The following is a 19545-nucleotide window of genomic DNA, read 5'->3' as shown; positions in this document are numbered from 1 at the left end:
ACCTTACAAATAATTACGTACTCTTGAAGCTAAACTAAAAACGTAAGCAAGTTCACGATTCTCATGATTAAGAGGAACATTTAGTACCTTGACAGAGCAAGGCCCACGTATCACTCGCGTTCCACGTCGTCAGCCAGTGATGGGTCGCCCTGTGCATCGACGGCCGTTCAGCTGTCGACACTGAATAGCTCTTTATGGAGGGGTGGAAAGTCAATAATATGCGGTGGCTGTGATCGCTTGAACTTGATGAGGGCGTCCATGTGAAGTAGTGATACTTCTTTTAACTGTGGTATCTTAGCCAGAAGTGCATCGCACACAGTCACATCACCCTTTATTGGTAACACATGATTACGATCGAGTTCGTATCTGAGGGCCATGATCACAGCTTGTGACAGTTTCGTGATGTCTTGTACGTCTTTGAGTCCAGTGCGTTCTGAAAAACAAAAATGATTTATGTCAAAATTTTTATGGGAATTATTTTTAAAAAAGGTGTCCCGACGGCAACGATGATTTTCAAAATTTTTTCTCTACCCCAAGAGCTCCCAATATATCCGCAGAATAGTCTATTAACCTCTTCACCCATCTCCTTCCCCACTCCACACTACGTAAAACATCATCGTCACGGTTTAGATTCATTAATAACAACTTGTAATACACGTCATGATTTTTCTCCCATCACCATGACTGGTGCAAGTGAATTAAGTACGAATCACCACGTGAAAACCCGTACAAAACTCTCTGCAATTCAAATTTCTCAATAGCACTAAATCAGACAGTATTTGCTCTTCTCCAAGACGATCTCCTTGAATAAATTCAAAGAGAAAGCGTTTTATTATTCAACAATCAGAGCCCAACAACGTTCTCGCACGAGCAAATAGTCTGATTGACGCACTGCTAAATTTCAATCACAAAGTTTGATTGAAGGGCTGAGGGTGGAGAGGACGGATGAGGGATTAGTCTTCTTAAGTGAAATCTCACCTGGATTAAGGAGTACAACAGCACTGTAGAGGGCAAGCTCGCTCTCAGTGAGTTTCAACTCAGCGATACTTCTCGCTAGTTCAAAGACACACGATACCAGTTTCATCTCAGCTGTATCGGTTGTGTAGAAGGCATCCTGTGGCAGCATCGTGTCACCGTACAGAACACAGTTCTGTTGGAGATCGAGGTACCTGCTCATACGTAGCACAGCCATTTCAAAGGCACCTGGAGAGGGAACAAAAAGCGGATTAACTAAGTAGATAGGGTAATGGGTCGTGGGGCCCTATTCGTTAAATTCATGTGAACGCATCGTTCAAATGTAATTTTCCAACTGGTTGTGCTACACCAACCCTTTATGATTCATTAATTCCCCTGGAAATAAACTCTTCGACGATTTCTCTAAATGTCACGCATTAGATTCATTCGAGTATAAATAAACAAAAATTCTATGAATATATTATCGAGGGGCTAAGGGGAGAGATACCGATAGAGTTTTAAGACGGGAATGAAAATAAAAATTATGACGATGGTAACATTTAATTAAGTTAGAAATCTAAGAATGAGTTGAATCGAAATTCGAACATTCGCTATAAAATTAATTGTCAATCAAGAACTTCATAAACAATTATTACTAATATCGAATATCAACTGTAGTCAAATGAGACTGTAATCTGGCAGGGAACAGGGGATAATGGCACTAGTTCATAAAAAAATTGTTCACTCATACTTACCGGCCTTGAGTAGAACAATTTGGTCGTCTTGCGTGAGTTTCATAAACCCGGGGACCATTTTGGCGAATTCAATGATCGCCTGAATGACATTCGTCAATTTCTGTGCACAGTCGTACCAAAGTTGTTCATGCGCCATATTTTTATAAAAGATCAACTTTGTGAAGTCATGAGGCGTGCGAAAGGCCTCCTGTATTTCCTCCGTACTGACCAGCAAGGTCTTCTTGTGGGCGGCCGCCAGTGTTTGGACGAGCATCCCAGTGAGATCTGCCGGATCTGTTATTTCCAAAAATTGAGAATAAAAAAAAATACCACCTGTTAGTAATGACCACTGTCAACCCTGTTATTATGTGAATGTCTCTATTGCGCGGTTGCCAATTGGCGAAGAGGTACCGCAAAAAAAAATACAGTCTGACACTATTTATCCACATCGATCTACACAACTTAAACCGCGGACGATAACCGGAAGAGGAAAATAAACCGTAAACTGTTGAATACAAAGTACTTTAGTGAAAAGAATTCGTCGTGCATCTACCGCAAATTGAGCCATGCGTGTACAACACGTGACAGAGACGTTTTTATTCCACACAAAGAAATAAAATTGGACTATTTAGAGAGAGATGTAAAAACACCCAATTTGGAGAGGTGATATAGGCCAATTAATTGTTAATATCTTGGGAGTGAACTCGTCTCAGTAGCGAAGCGGTAAAAGGGTTCAACTACTGGTTAGTTTCCAATGAATTCCTGCAAATCTGCGGCAGATACAAAAATATTTTTCAAACCTTTTTTGTAGAGCAAATTCAAGACTACAAATAAGGTTATTATGAAAATTTTGGATTATATTGAATTAAGGATTTTTATAAAGATTAATCGGGAAACGTTATTGTACAATATTTTGAAGGGCCAGTAGGCAGATGGGGAAAGAATAAATTAATTTATCTCCATTTGTGTGAGAACTGGACATCATATGTGAGCAAGAGACATGAGAAAACCCAGTTTGACGTAAAAAAAGGAGGATGAAATGCTAAAACGAAACCTTCTCTGTACAGAATTTTCACGGCTACGAAAAATACTTCTTGAGAAAATCGAAGAATTGTGCATTGAAGTGGGGAAAATTCATGCAGAAGTCGATTTAGTTCATCTAGTTAAAAATTAAATTACGTGGAACTTGTAGAATAATAGTATCCTCAAAGATGAGTGAAGATGATTGACTTTATTAATTGATTTTCGTTGGACATGTTAATCGGAATCATTGGATGGCATCCGAAGTAAAATAATATGAATTTATAATTTAGTCAATGCTCATGAATAAATTAAACTCGTGAATAAAATCGTTCTTACGAATTCTCCCTCTTCAGCGATGAAAAAACATGAAACAAATCATCGAGGAACCAGAAGACTTTTGGTGACATGCAACGTGCTTTAATAAATTACCATGAGACGAGTGAAAAAAAAAATAGAAATGATGGGGACACAAAAAAAAAACAATAGTCTCACATCTCGTATGGGACATACTGGGCAGATTAGGGACTTCGTCGTCCTCCGGTGGATTGTCGGGCCTTTGCTGTTGGCCACTGATGAACGTTGTCGAGTCAACCATCGTGTAAGAGCCATGACCAAGGCTGGCAAGCTCAACCGTGGTCTCTTGTTTGACAGCGACAATTCCACCACCACTCAGGGAACCACCGCTCGCTGTACCACCACCATTGCTCCCATTTCCATTGCTACCCCCATTATTGTTACTAGTATTATTAGTACCACCACCTGAACTACCACCCGTACCGCTTCCGGTTGTCGATGCGGTCAGTGATTTTCCTATTTGCGATCAATGGGACAATGCGTGAGTTTTTTTTTTGTTCACAAAGTATTTATTATTTTTCGGGTGTCTCTCGGCTTTTTTTGTGAGTTGAAAAAAAAATTCGATGTATATTTTACCATGGGACCGTCGTAATTTATGGAACGAGAAATCCAACACATAAGATTAATTTATTGTTTAGCGTGCAGGAAGAATGGCCAAATTAATTTTTGCATGATTCAATCGTACAGATACTTTCCAAGAAGGATCTTTGAGATGCTATTAAATAATGTTTTGCAAATGATGTATCTTATCCTGTTTCTTTTAATTAAAATTAATATATTAAATAATAGAACGAAACTTGACACTACGAAAATCCAGTCAAAGTAGATAACAATTAAATCTTTTTCCGATATGATTCGGGGTTACTACGCTCACATAATATTGAGGTAGCTCAGCATAATCACTTGTTCCCCTTTAATTTACTGATAAAGTCAGGAACTTTATTTTCTCGGGAGAAAATGATTTCGTGGATTGTTCGTACCTTCCACGCGTGTAAAATCGTATTTTCAATTCATCAATTAGGTAAATTAGTTGTTTCTCTGGCCAAGTCCATTCCCACCCCCCTCATCCCCTCTTTTATTTAATGATAAACCCATTCATCAACTGACGCCATCAATATTAAGTAGTAAAAATTATACTATCGTCTTGAGTCAGACAAGAGCCCGTCGAGTTCTGGGGGATTATTTCTTATTTACCTGTGGTGACCATGTTAGGTAGAACCCCGGCAGCTCCTATTGACGGTGTGTCGGGGGTGAGTGGATCGACCTGGGCTGTAGTCGGTCGCGGATCATATGTCGTTGTACTGTCAACGTAGTCCGCACTCAACTCGTAACTTGTCATTGCCTGATGATTGTAGTATCCAGAGCCACCCGTTCCTGGACCCGGCGATGCGTACTCACTTCCACTGTACGTGTAGCTAAATATTTTGAGAGAGCAGAGAGAAAAAAGAGCATACAAAATTAAAAGAATCACGCTCGAATAATTTTTAACGGCTTGGTGGCTACGATATCTTGATAGTGATGCAAAGTCATGCAACGTCAGTTCTTCATTTTATTTCCTATAATTGTGATTAGGTTAGTAGATTATCACGTTTTAAAACTATTAAGCTGATGAGAATTCGATTCTATTCTAATTCGTTTCTTCATTCATTCATTCGTTGGGAGGCAAATGGGCGCTCATCTGATTTTTTTTTCTATTTAGTAGATTTATTGAGCTGTCAATAAAGCGAGATTCTTCTCAATGAAAAGGATAATTCTTTCCTCTTTTATTAGTTCAGACTGCGCTCACTTGAATAAATCCCTTTCGGTGTTATGAAGTCCGGAAAAATTTAATTCAAAGGGTTAATTACGCCCCGGTCCCGCGATATTGTACCAGAATTCTGATTAAATTATAATAAAGTTAGTTAAGGCTCCCGAATTTTGCATGAGGTTTGCACTATAATATCGCCACTATACTGGAATTCTTGCTTTTGCTGCTTGACTTGTTATTGAAATTCCTCGAAGATTTATAAACTCGGAAAAGATTGGCGAATATTTCATCAATAAAGGAAGAATTTAATAAAATGAACAAGAGTAGATGAGAAACTTCAAGTGGTTGATAAAAAAAAAAGTTTATTATAAACGAGTAAACGAATTATCTCTTGTTAAAAATTCAGCATCTTGTTGACGTGAATTACTTGCTCGTAATTAGCCTTTTTTGCTCTCATTATTTTGAAGCGCCAGAATTTTTTTAATTATAGATTTTTTGGTGAGACTGACCCGCCGTTGTAGGAGTGATGCTGATCCGAGCTACTCGGTGTCTGATGCTCAAAAACACTACTGTCTGGCGCTGTCTCAGATTGGGCTCTCATTTGCGCCCTGTGGAATCTCACTTCGTCCTCCACTTTCTCGCGTTGCTTTTTCGACATGCGACCGAATTTAACGGCTGAAACATAACAATAATAGTTGGTAATTAATTTCTCATTAACACGTAGATAACTCCATTGCATATTTTAAATGAACAATAATAATAATGTTAGTAAAAGAACGGCTTTAAAAGTTTAGGCTGATCGCTATAAACTTATAACTTTTATAGATATCAGAATACTAATTCAGAAAAAAATTTCAGTGGCTCTTCATCTTCTCACAAATAAACAAATATTTCAGTTATGATTTCATTGAACTATTATTATCAATCATCATTTTGTCAGTATAAATCAAGGAGTTGAGTCATAAAACATGAAGAAGAAAAACACAATTTTCCTCTTGACAATTCTTATCAGTTGAGATGACTCCCGCAGTGAAGTGGTGGAACAAGATAACTCAATTTTCTTCACAACTGACTTTCTCCTCATTTTCTCGTCTCGTAAATCTAAAGGGGATGTCAGAATTTTCATCAGAACATTTTTATGGCTTTCATTCTCCTCCGCAAAATGGGTAATTAAGAAAATTCTTCATATTTCAATGAATTATTTCCAATATCTCCCCACCTGTCATGTTAATCAGATTGACACAAAAAATTGCGGAATCATTATTAAGTAATTAATTTACCAACGAAGAAATGATCTTTCGAATCCCGTTGCTGATTTATTCATAAACAAAGTGCTTTCAACATTCATTTTACCGCAAAGTAGTGAAACGTCCGGAAGTTGAATCAATTTCTCTTATTTATAACTAAATTATATTATCAGGGATATTTTAGGAATATATTTAGGAATATTACTATCTCCAATTTCTTTCACAACAATCACCATACAATCTAGCAGATTGAAAGATCCACAACGAACTGAATCTCGTTCGATTTATCTCGTTTCACCACTTCACAACAGATTCTTCTCAATTAAACTCTCCACTTCACAATTGTGACAGCCCAAAGGCATTAAAAACTCGGATAGAGTCATCCTTAAGGGAAGGTCAATAACTAAGGAATGAGGAAGCTGCAATTAGTCGAAACAAAAGTCTTGGAGTGCAGGAGGTGGGGCTTTGAAAGCGGCAAAGAAAATTGATGAGGGAACCCATTGCGAACAAAGTCCTCTAATGAGAGGAAAATAATCAACTATCGATAATGCGCCTCAGCATTTAAAATATATTATTCGCCAATTTACTGAATTCGATTTTATCCAGTTAGACTCAATAAAGGCGGAAAGGTATCAACGATGCAAATACTGGTGGGTGAGGGGGGAGGGGTAGGATGGAATGGACGGTTGGGGAAAAACGTCAGAGATGAAAACCAGATATAGGGGTGCAATGTCACTAGGGGACTTAGGCACCCCACGACGAGGCGAATGAAAAATCAATGAGGCATGTGAACATGTGGAATTTGTGCGCTGTTTTGAGAGGGTATTAGTTTTACCCCGATTTTATTTATCTTCGTACGGACAAGGTAAACAACAAGAAGTGGAATTTAATAAATGAGAGTTCCTGAAACTTTGGAATTTTATATTGAAATTTTTCTGCAGGTGATTCCTCTTAACGACTCGGTGAATTCATAGATTAAGTTCAAGAGTGGAATTGACAATTCGCGTGCCCTCGAAACATTAACTTCAAGTGGATACTCGTGGTTAAAAAGCACATTCGAGTGCTTGCAAACACTCGCAATCAGGGACCCTTTAAAAATTGATGGGACGACATTGATTAAATTACAGCGCATTTTTAAAATTTTTCAATCAACTCTATTGTTCCTAAGAATAAATATCTGAATTTCCCATATTGAATTGGGTAAAAATTTGTCTGAACTTTGCGGAACATATGTTCAGAGACTGGAATAAATTTAACTAATAATTCATGGAATTAGTAAGCGGAAAAATGTATTTTTCAGGATGAAAAATTGGAGCATATGAATTAGTTTCGGAGATGCTCTCCCTTTACCATCCAATTAAAATGAATGAACGATAAAAATGATTGAAATAAATGAATGTGACTGACCATGAAAGCAGAACAAACAGTGGTAAACAAAAGCTTTTCAATACAATAATTCTAGAATGGAGACAATGAAATGTCAGCAAACGAATGCAAGAAATGAGTAGAATTTTCATGACGCCCCTATGCCGAACAAAAGATCATTGAATACTCTATGAAACATGAATAAGCCAATCATAATTGTCCAATTATTTACAATAAAAGAAAATAGAATGAGCTCACTTTCTTAATATTACGTTTACTGTATTTTTCTACTAAAATCGCCGAAAATTAATAGCTACAAATACCACATGTACTGTAGACTTCTTTTTACATTCACAATGATTATAAACAGTTAATTAATCAATCAATTGATCACAATGCCCTCCATTAACTCATCCTTCAAATCATCATCTCTCCAACCCCCTCCCATCGCGCCCCTATCAGTCTTTCGTACGCAAAAATGTCAAAAAAAATATTCTAAATCATTGTTTTGTTCCCCTCGCAATCAAACATTGGCGTTCACTCACAGTCTCGCGCATGCGCGTCGCGAGAACGCGGAAGTATCGCCCGATGACGTCACCGGGAATAAGAAACGTTAGAGGAGGGGTCCAACTACGTCATCAAGTTGCGGGCACCGCTACAGTCCGTCGTCCGAATCAAATGGTAAAGGGAGACCACGTGACGTCAGGCCAGCTGAAACCCGGGGAACGGAGACAACAATCACAAGCCCCCAAAGTGCAACAACGATGACGATAGAAACATGAACAAGGGGTGGGGGCAAGTATAGAAGGAGGCGCAAGAGGACAGAAGAAACGAAGGGTGATCGACCGCAGAGAAAGAGGAAAAGGGGAAGAGAAAGACATACACCGACGAGCGACACAACTGAACAGAAGTTATACACTGAATAAGGGTGGGGGAGGGGGGGTAAAAGAGAGGGGGAGGGCAAGACGGGTGCGAGAGAATCATGGGGGAGAGAGAGGCAATCAGGAAGAAACAGAACGGCCTAGCGATGCATTTTCTCGGTCTATATATAGGCGCGGCCTCCCATACAAACACTCCCTTTATCATTCGTTCACTCACACGAGTTGACTCTCAACTCTGGCATTTATCGAGCAGAGGAAGATGTGGCTTAACCCGGGAACTGGGTATGCTGAAGAATATTTTGGGAATCAAACGAAAAGTGATAAGGGCGAATCAATCTGTGTTTATGTTGATTAATGGGTCATTCTAATGAAATGAGATCTTATCGTTTTGGCAAGTACTTTTGTTTGGCTATTTTTTCTCCAGCAAAATACTTATCTATTTTTGGGGTGTAGCAGAGCTGTTGAGTGAACCCCCTTTGACCTGATGGTTCGCGATATTTTGTCATAATTTTATTGTTCAGATTTTTCAATTAGAAATTTTAGTGGTGATAGAAAAATGGTAAAAATCATTTTGAAAATGTGAAACTGTACTGGAAGTACATTTATTTTTGGAGAATTCATGGAATAATTAAATGGGTACAAGTATCCAGTTATAAAAATTTAATGTCTCGAGGATTTTCTTACGGAACAATGTTAATTTATGATAAGTCTATGGGGGAATTGAAAAAATTATGGAACTGTAGAATAAGTTTACTGCAGTCATGAATTTAATCTGATGATCGTGAATTCACTCGGTTTTACGGTCATTCGTGATTCCTCACATGTTTTCAAGGTACATTTTTCCATCGCGCTGCTATCTGTACCTCATTAATGCAAACTTTAAACCGCGTGAGTGATGTAATTCGCGGTTCATTCATTCCTTGTAGTTCATGAGATGACATTCACAGCTCGACAATATTTTAATTAGTCAATGTATGAATTGAAAAAAGGAAAGGAAGGCAGTATGAGGCTCCCAAAACATGAGACCAATCACAGATGACCGGAACGGGCAATAAATTCAAATGATCATTGATTCTAATATTTTTTATAAAAGGGCTGGTTGTTCTCAAGAAACGATAAAATAAGCAGATTTCTTCCTAATGATTTTTTTGTTGATTTGCTCTGCATAAGAGTATAAACATTCTCTCATTCACGAAAATAGAATGAAGTGGAGGATTAGGAGGAGAGAAGAGGATTATTCAGGGCGAAGCTCGTCGGGAGGACGGTGGGTTTATATTTTAACGTTTCTTAAGCTTTGATTCGAAGTTGAGGGATTTTTAGGGCTATTTTCATCAGTTTCCTGTACTGCGTATTTCGGGAATCGATAAGGTAATTTTGGAGTGATATGCGCTGTCATTATGAGGATCGGATAACTCCCTTTGTATTTTCCACTTCGTGTAACAAAAATACTTCCTCCAATTTCAACTCCTGTCCTTGCAATCCTCCCGACGGATTTAGGACGGAGATTCAGTGTGTGGTTCCAGGTACGGTGTCACCCATTGAGCTGCCATTTGGAATAGGTGGCGGGTGCGACAACGAGTGATCATCCCCCGCATGTAGTCAGACTGCTCACACATTCAAAATTCCCTATTGTCTTCAGTCGACGTTGGAGGAACACGCGCAAATGTCAACGCTTCACCTTTTCGTTGTGTTCCGCGGAACATTTAATGCCGATGACACGCGACTCCCGGCCACAAGGCACGCATGTCGTCATCATTTTCGGAATATTTGAGTGATTAATTCATCCACATAATCATACAGTAAGAAGGGTTGGTTTCTGGATGACTTATAATTATGAGAAAGAGTGAAGGAAAAGAGAGGCTTTTGCGATATTGTCACTTAATCTGAAGAATTTCCTCCTGCAATTTATATTCATAGCCCATTGTTAAATAAAATGGCTGAATTTTCCCCAGCGGATAATTTAAATTTGATTGAGAGGGTACAATCAATGAAATTGTCATGAGTAGAATAAATAAAAAATTGATTAGGTAAATATAAATTATTTATAGTTATTTGCCACGTATTTCTTTTCCCCGTGTGAATGAAAGGGGTAATTAACGGCAATTTGATAATCAACAAAAGAAATATCAAGTTGTTTTCTCGGGCAATGGTTTACCGTTATCGCAATGACCAATCGCGTGGGTATTTTTCTTTATTCTCTTACCACCGTTACATGTAGGTATACATTTCGGCCACTAAATCTTTACCGCTAGATTTTTTGCTGCGTGACGACGCACCGCATTAAGTCAAGTATCAGGCGTGACTCCGTGGAAAAGACGAAACACGAAAATACGAGGGGAAGAGGGAATAAAGGGAGAGAAACCAGGAGTCCTGACACGAAGGTGTATTATTCCTTTCCCTCTCTTTTTCGATTCATTGTTGAGGATGATTCCCCTTTTTGTGGCTCCTAGGGATTTCCATCCGCAACTAGTGTAACTAATACTCCATTGTAATTCTCTAGTTATGGAAACGTCGCAGTGATGAGTGATTTCAGAACAATTTAAAAGTCACTTCTTTGTTGGAAATTTCGTCACGAGAAAACGTGGAAAGATAAAAAAAATTTTCCAAGTGAAAATCTTGAAGTTTTTAACACTTGTCCTTTTGCACAATATTTTTGTGGGGGGTATTTAATAAGCAGACGATTACCAATTATTTTTAATCATTCGAAAAACCTTCAATTCTCTCTGACCGCCTGTTTAAAGAGTAGTTTTTCCTACTTGATAAAATAATCAGTGATTCTCGAGTTAACATCGGTCCAATCATAATGTTCTAATTAAGTTCGATAACCAATTAACTTCTGTATTTATCCAATAATGAATTTGTTGATTGAATCGAATTTTCAAAACAATATCCTGAAAAATTGAAAATAAATTTACATTTATTTTATTTCATGTTCTTCCCATGTAATTTAAATGAATAAAGGAATATTATCTGGTAATCCTTGCATCCGGACTATTTTCTTCCCATAATCACCGCTTGAAAGAAAATAATAATAAATAAATGAAGAAAGGCGAGAAAATTCTCACCAAGAAAGTGTGTTATTTTTCTCATTGTCCAGGAGAATTTAAAATTTCGTGATTTCTTGAGACCCCATGCGGAAATGGTGTACCCCCCACAGGGACACAGCGCACATGGGGGAAGGGAGGAGGTCACTCCTTTATCGCTAAGTGGTAATTAAACCCGAGAATCGTGCAAACGATCCCAGTGGTAAGAATAATGGCAGGTAAATGGATTTTTAGCATTGGCTGCAGTTCCTTTTGCCCGGAGACAATCGATATGTTTCCTCGGGGCTTTATGCGTGCATTGTCGTAGGGTTTTATGGAGAGCTGAGTGAAGATAAGACGTACGTTGAAACGAGCGTTGAGAGAGGTGATAAGGGGTCGTACACCCCGTACGCGTGGCGCACCACGCCCTGAGCCGATGAGTTTTGGTTGTCTTCCGCATAAAAGATTCTCGGTTTTATTGGCCTGGACAATTGTCAATGCCATCAGATGAACGATAGCAGGACAGCAGAATGTATTTCATTGATAGGAAAATTGTTTTCTTGTGTTGTTTCACTGAATTTGTGGGCTTTTGTGGAGTTGTGATAAATATCATCTAGATTTTCGTCAGCTGGTAATGACGCTAATTTACTTTTCATTGCGTTTGCCAATTGAATTGAATTATTTACTTATTCACTACTCGTGTAAATAGCCGTGCATTAAATTAAACTGTCAGTTAAGAGACACTTGAACTTAATTCAGCGCTTTGTTTTTTGTCATTCACGTTTTTTTTTCTTTTTCGTTTCATTCAGTTATCATCCTTGCGGCTAGTCCTACGGTTTAGCGACTTCAAGGTCCTCCGCTCACTTCTCCGCTTCCGTATTCTGTTTTTACATTTTATATTCCAATTTAATTGAATTGAATTGAATAAGAGGATTATGGAGTGCACGTGCAACCGGATTGCGGGGCAATTAATCGGGATTCGGAGGGAGATTGGAGGGCCGATCGTTAATGTGGAGGTTCGTTAATTATATTATAGAGACGGTCTGATACTTCTAGGGGATGAGCTGCTCCAGTGGAATTTCAGTTGAGTTGATTGCAATTTCATTTCGATTAGTGAGACATGGAATAAGCCATCGAATTGAACTGGAAATAAAGAGTGAATCTCAAAAACGAATGTCTGAATTTGACCCACCTTTTGTATCGTAAAAATCCTCAAAGAAATTAATGAAACCATTTTCCATCAAATTTCCCCCCCCCCCCCAAAATCTAAATAAAGCTCTCCCATGGTCCCTCCGATGTTGTCTTTCCCCGCGTTATTTCGAGTTCCAAAGCGAAGAGTAATAAAAAGCCATCGCAACAAGAACAACAAGAAGTGGTAAGAAATTCCCCAGTGGGAGGACGGTGGATTAAATCTCGAAATTAAATTTGGAAATGTACGTCAGTTGCGTAAAGAGCCCGGGGGACCCTGGGATCATTCGGTGGATGGTAAAAATTAAGCGAAGCGCTTTCATGTATTTTCCCCCTGAGTTTTGTTGATCCTCTTACCCTCCCTATCATCTCTAGTTACAATAAATACAGACGTATAATGTACTCACCATCTCTGGACATGCCTAAACGTAGGCACTTTTGTAACCGGCAGTACTGGCACCGGTTCCTGTTGACACGATCTACCACGCAATTTTTGTTCCTTGGACACTGGTAGTTGACGACTGACGACTGGGATCTTCTGAAGAAACCCTTGCAACCCTCGCAGGTGATTACACCGTAGTGTACACCACTGCTTTTGTCGCCGCAAACCTTGCACGGGATTATCTCTATCTGGGCTGTAATCAGAGTAATTTAATTTTTGTTAATAACGTTAAATTAATTGTGGTAATATTTTTATGGGATTGGAGGACTAGAAAATTGACGTTGAAATCAGTTAGCTGAGAATATCGACTTCGTTCCAATTTGCAATGTTTGTTTATGTCAATGTGTTAATGTGGTAATCATGAATATTTCACTGTTTTCCTTAGATTAGAAATATTCCTCGAAACTTCAGTTGAGAGCTAAATCGATTCTAATCGACATTGAATCCGATTCAGGGCTACTTGTAGCTGAAAAAATAGTTTTCATATTCGAATGGTAGAATTGATTTATTTCGCCAATTTCGAACTTTAAAAGAAATTTTGAAAAATATTCGGACACATTTGTTTTTATGGAAATAGCCCTCCGCAATTTCCTGAATAGAAAAAGAAAACTGGTCAGTGTTGTTGTTCAATATTCCAATAATAAAAGCCGTCATCATAACTGACGGTTAATTATAAAAACCAATCGACCCATTATCTCCCCTAAAACTCAACTCTTATCGTCGCTGTCAGATGAAATGCCACGATTACAATAAACCGAACGACACAGCCCAGCGAGCATGTGTATCGATTACACAACTGTCTCGCGTTATTCATACGTCCACATGTTTGATAATGCATGTGTATCCCTCGTGGCATTTTCATCGCCACTCCAGATTGTAATTAATCGTTTCGATCTGACATTTCTACACATTTTTACATGTACCATCGAAACCAATTGCACAGAGAAAGAGAGTTCTTAGTTTTCAATAAAAATAAGGGAATGCCAGAAATCCTGGGAAAAAGTTCTACTTATTTTGTGGAAGAATTGAACGGAACATTTTAATGCCTATTATATGATTCAATTATAATGTCAATTTTACCGTAATTTATGGGGAGATTATTGGCCGATTTGCATTTAAAATTAGATGAAAAAATATAATGCTCAAGTTCATTTGCATAATTGTAATTAGGATGTTTTTCCAGGAGACTGGTTTTCCTTACGATTACTCCAGTATGTTTTATAAATAATGTTCTTAATGTTCTCCGACTATTGAAACAAAATTCTAACTGTATTACACTATTTAGGAAATTATAAATAATTAAATGCGGGCACATGTTAATAAAATGTAGAATTGAATGTGTGCACATGAGTCTCAGGGCAAACGAGGGGTATGAATTCTCCTAAGCAGAATTTTCCCCAGGTCTGGATGTTAATCTCGATATGGAACCGTTAGAAGAAATTTTAAAAGTTCGAAGGAATCGAAAATTTTCGTTGGAGGAAGATCGATGAAAGAATTATGAAATGTTCAGGGTTTTTTGATGAAATAGATCCATGTGGGTGGGCAGATAAATTTATAAAAGTCATCAATTCAATTATGAAAGCTAGAAACTTTTTTTCTCTGTGCTTTAATAGAACTACCTCGTATAGAGTTAACTGGACTCCTTGACGATTGTCCCGGAGTGCTGTCCGGCTGATCATACCGCCTTCTGCCTATTCCATCATTGGGATTTGGGCTCGTGCTGTCTGCACTCCCACTCGGTCGATTGAATCCCGTATAATTTCCCTCCATTTACACTGCGCTATGCAACGTCGCATTCGCCCACTTTTCACCATTAAAATACGATTAAATAATTGGGGATCATCGGCGATTGTCGGAGAATATTACAATAAAAGTATTGAATTTTTCCATTCGTTCATTCCACCCGGGAAAATAATAATGAATAAAACCTGTGAAGTAGAAATTAAACACCAGAAGCGAATACGTCTATTCGAGAGCAGAAAATTCCACATTGAAGTTGAGAAATGCAGTCAGAGAAATATTAATTTTTGTGATTATGGCACTGTTCAGACTGTTTACGGTAATAATTTGTATTTAATTGCGTAATTATCTCGTGAGAGAATGATTTTACAGCAAAATATCCCAAAACATTTTTTATCAGAATTTTCTCAGATAAGATAAAAGATTTTATGACTTTTACTTCTAAAATCATTTATTTCTGGGATAATTGCATGAAACAATCACCTTAAAATTGACTGTAACCGAGTCATTTCTATTCCTCTCTGCCAATAATTAATTTGGAGACGAACTGTCATCAGAACCTTGTAATATTCCGTTTTTTACACCAGTTTATACCCAGCTTTCCTCCCTAATTGTTCACCCCCCAAAGACAATCCCACAATCACAAAATACAATTTCCCTGATCCCATTTTCCACTTCGCTGCAGGGCACTGCTCGAAAATTTTTCTTGAAATTTCTAACCGCAAAAAATCATAGAAAACTCACCTAACAAAATACAACAACAATTTCTAAAGGTTAACCAATCGGTTGTAACATTTCCCCCACAAGTTGTAGAATAATATTCTTAGCGCAATATTTTTGATTTGAAATTTCAAGAAATTTCGAACAGTGAATGAATTTCGCACCTCAGCCCCATCGAACCAATTGAACGAAAAAGGTAAAGATTCCGAAGAATCGAGTGTTTCTCTCGATCCGGACCTCTAGCGCCGGTGCTCGGTAGTCCCTGGCTTGCACCATATATTCAAACATTACATAACCGCGAACGATGAACCCAGGGTACAGTCACCCAACACACGGCTATCTTCTCGCGCGCGCTTCAAGCAGCCCAGTGTTATCATGTATCGCATTACTGTATGCCTGCAGCTGCAGAGAAAGAGGGCCTACACCGAATCTCGCGCGTGTCTAACATTTTTTTTTTCATCACTTCATTTATTATCGTAACGATCCACCTGATTCCTCTATCTCATTACGTAATAAAAATTCCCCTATCTCAAAGAAATGTCAACGACGTTTATAAATCGAGTAAAATATTTCAGATAAAATTGTTCTCAGTTTTAAATATATCCCATTCATTCCTGAAATAGTTATTTCAATATTTGTTCTGTTGATTCGATGAGGCTGTGAAATTGACCAAATGTTATACCCAATGAATTTTGATTAAAAAAATAAATCCAATGATGACTCTGATAATTTCCAAACGAACATTGGCCAATTGATCGAATAGAGGAATGCCCTCGCGCTAATTAAAATAAATAATCACTAAACTTTCGGTTAAAAAAAAAAATCACCCGACGACTCATTCTCAACGACAAACGTCACTAATTCGAAGGGCTGCCGACGGGACAGGGGGTTGAACCGCGTGGTGACACAATCACCCGTTGAATCACAAAATCACTTTCTCCTCAGGGTAACCAATCGATAAATGAAAAATATCCCACCGCATGACTCCAATTCCCCACGATCAACTAATCGTAATTATCCCAACAAATTGCGTTCATTATTATTTATTATTAGCACCCACGTCTATTTCCCTCGTGCTCACACATGTTTCCCCTCACAAGTCAGCAGCAACGTTATTCTCCTCATGCAATGAACGATAAATATTTCACAAATTTTTTTCATGGAGACCCGATGTCCAAGTGCTTTCACCCGAACCCCGTTGAATATACATCTCGAGTTCAACTGTGCCGGAGTGAACCGAAAAAATATTCTCCGTGGCCACAGAACAGAGCTGAAATGTACTTTCGAACTCCCGCACACACTCCAACACTTTTTTTTTTCTCCCTCACTTAAAAAAAATTTTTTTTCTTATTCTCTTCGCCCCGAAGAGCAATAAGACACTCGCGGTATTCTTCGTTTCTCGCTCTCCTCCCTCTCACCACGATTAAATCCCCCTCCCACCCCCTCGTGAACAGGACACAGGACACGAATGAGAGGAGAGATCTTCTGTTCTTTTGGGGGGTAACACACACTTAAAGCTCGTATCGAACACACTCGACTGTGTAATGAAGAAACGGAGGAAGAGTCCCTTGTTACCAACACACACCAATTGGCCTTTGTAGGCTGAACACTGTGGAATGAAGTAGTAGGATGATAATGTACAGCGGAGATGATAATGGTGAAAGGTGACAAAAAGAAATTGAGGGGAATGGAAAAAATTCCAGTGACACGCGCACTGTTTTTTTCTTTTTTGCACTGCCTCTTTCACTTTTCGTATTTCCTCGTGCACTGACCGATGAGGGGAGGACGGAATAATAATATCGAAATGTCAAATCAACTTCCGGATTCTATTTGTCACTGAAAATTTTTTAATCCATCGGCTTCACCTTCCAATTGAATCTCTTGATCTGTTTCTACTTGTTTACTTTTCTCTTTACTTTCCACTGCAATTCACTAGTTCCCGTTAGTTGATGATTCGTTTTTTTTACTTTGCCTTTTTTTTTTGACTTTTCTTGTTGGAGGAACTATTAAACGAGATACAAAAGTGATGTGTTTTTCGGGGACCGGCAACGCGAGCCTGGCATCTCACAATATGTCAGGGGAGCCCCCACCACCAGGCAAACACCGACGAAGCTGCGGCGGGTCACTGAACTGTGGCTCCAACGCCGATGATGGCCGAGTGCCTCGGCTGTATCCCCTCTCTATACCCCCCCCCTCCTGTCATCCCGGCATTTCCCCTCTACGGTATTTACCCGATGTACCCCCCTCCTGACGCCAGCTTTCCCGTACACCCCTTGCCCCCTTTCTTCTGACTTTCCCCCTCTGCGCGGGGTCTTTCTAGTTGGGCGGTTTTTTTTTTTTTCCTTTATTCGCTATTACCTCCCGCGCCTCGTGTGTCGTGGAGTGTTACTAAACGGGAATGACCGAGGGGAAACGGCACACGCCGATGCAGCACGCGGGATTTTTCGTTTTCCGAAGGTATGGGAGACGCCGGGTCCTTCCTTTAGCGGGGTTTCAAAGGAACAGGGGTGAATTTTTTTTTTTCCTCACAATTTTTGCTGCACGAGGGGTGTTTTTATGGTTTTGGTAGAATCCTTCGTAGAGTGAAATGAAAGGTTTCATTTCAACCTCATGTAATAACCATTTAACGAATATTTTACAATATTTTTGCTATTCAAAGTTTGCGGCACCGAAACCATAAAACGTCGGAAGAAAAAGACTTTCTTTTCAGAGATAATTAGCTAGTGATTCTCAAGAGAAGAGGATGTAATTGAATTTAGGAATTTTCAATTCCTGAATTTCCTCATTTCACGAATGGAATTTCAAGTTTTTGAGAGGCAATTAAGCGAGAATTCCCCAATCGATAAGAATGTGAAATTTGACTTGAAAAACATCTATTGAATTTCTCTTTTATTCATTATGCATTTTATCCGGACGCTGATAGATTATGGATAAAATGTCACACAATTCCCTGCCCCCTCTAAAAACACTGCTTTCTAAGAAGAATAATTTTCAATCATTTGAGACAAAAATAATTGTCAAGAAATAAAATTATATTGTTATTACCATTATCATTGTTGGAAAATAAATTTCAATTTCCTTCACTGTTCATCATAAAATACCGCATGAAATCGTTTAATTACGCTGCGCCAGAGTTGAATGGACGTGAACTTTATTTTTAAAACGTGATAACAATTACTCAAGATAAAAAAAAACAGTTGCGTAATAATGAAGTGGAAAGGATTCGAGAAGGATGGAGAATCCGATACTGAAGCGAAGTTTTACCGATAACAGGGGATGACATTACCGGCGAAATCGATAAGTCGCGTGAGTAGATACAGCCGGCTGGAGTCAGACAATTTCACGGGGAATTTAATGCGACGGCAGATTTATTCAGATTAAATTTGCCATGAAAAATGGAAAAATGTCGGGGAAAAAAATCTATTTGTTTTTTCCAGTGACTTGAATGATCTTTCGCCCTATTCCCGTGTCCTTGTACGCAGCCACAGGCTTCTCTCATTTCTTCCATCGCTTTTTCACTCCTCAACGATTGCATAATTCAACTCGCAATACAACCGAGGTTGCCAACCTGCCTTACGTACGTACGCGTAATGCTCTATAAATAACACGACAAAATAAATAATTGTGCAGTAGCTGTGTATGGATTCAGTTCATATACCGGACTGTGTACCTTTGGTGTAATAATAAAATTGCGGCGGATGGGAGGCGCGTGCGTATCGAAACCAAATGGAAAGTGGTGAACGGGAGTTATGGGTGTGTGATTGAGCGGGAAAGTCGTAGACCGGCGGTTTGACATTGGACTTAATAGTTACCATAAATCAGGGGCGAACAGACAGGGTGGGATTTTTATCTGACCGATAACATGAATTTTTTTCCATCTTTTTCGGTGGTTTATGTAGGCAATTAAGCGGTGTACGGCGGTTTATTCGGCATTATCATAATCCAATGATTCATCCTCACGTGATTATTTTTGTTCTCCAACTGGAGATTAAATAAACCCGGAGAAAGCTGAAGAAGTGAGTCGGTACCTTAAGTCTGAAAGCTATGAATAGCAATTCAAAATGTTAACAATTATGATTATTTCGAATGTTTTAAGAACAAGACTTCTGGAAAATAAAATTATCGAA

General features: G+C 38.7%; 1 protein-coding gene across 12 annotated transcripts in view; it reads right to left on the bottom strand.

Moving 5' to 3' along the window:
• The window catches only part of LOC135162084 (probable nuclear hormone receptor HR3), a 104921-nt gene that overhangs the window by 8890 nt on the left and 76486 nt on the right, over positions 1 to 19545 (bottom strand). For 5 of the 12 annotated variants that reach the window (XM_064120214.1, XM_064120203.1, XM_064120204.1 and 2 more), the window contains 7 exons: positions 12924 to 13151; positions 5322 to 5487; positions 4260 to 4480; positions 3204 to 3521; positions 1710 to 1982; positions 979 to 1203; positions 88 to 433 (listed from right to left, as the gene is read on the bottom strand). In XM_064120214.1, the coding sequence (XP_063976284.1) occupies positions 168 to 433; positions 979 to 1203; positions 1710 to 1982; positions 3204 to 3521; positions 4260 to 4480; positions 5322 to 5487; positions 12924 to 13151 (1697 nt within the window). In that variant the 3' untranslated portion in view covers positions 88 to 167. The other 7 variants (XM_064120206.1, XM_064120207.1, XM_064120205.1 and 4 more) reach the window with 7 other exon arrangements.

The sequence above is a fragment of the Diachasmimorpha longicaudata genome, chromosome 5, assembly GCF_034640455.1.
Source record: "Diachasmimorpha longicaudata isolate KC_UGA_2023 chromosome 5, iyDiaLong2, whole genome shotgun sequence".
NCBI classification, from domain to species: Eukaryota; Metazoa; Arthropoda; class Insecta; order Hymenoptera; family Braconidae; genus Diachasmimorpha; species Diachasmimorpha longicaudata.
The sequence above is the reverse complement of the archived record's forward strand: the minus strand, read 5'-3'. Positions and strand labels throughout refer to the sequence as shown.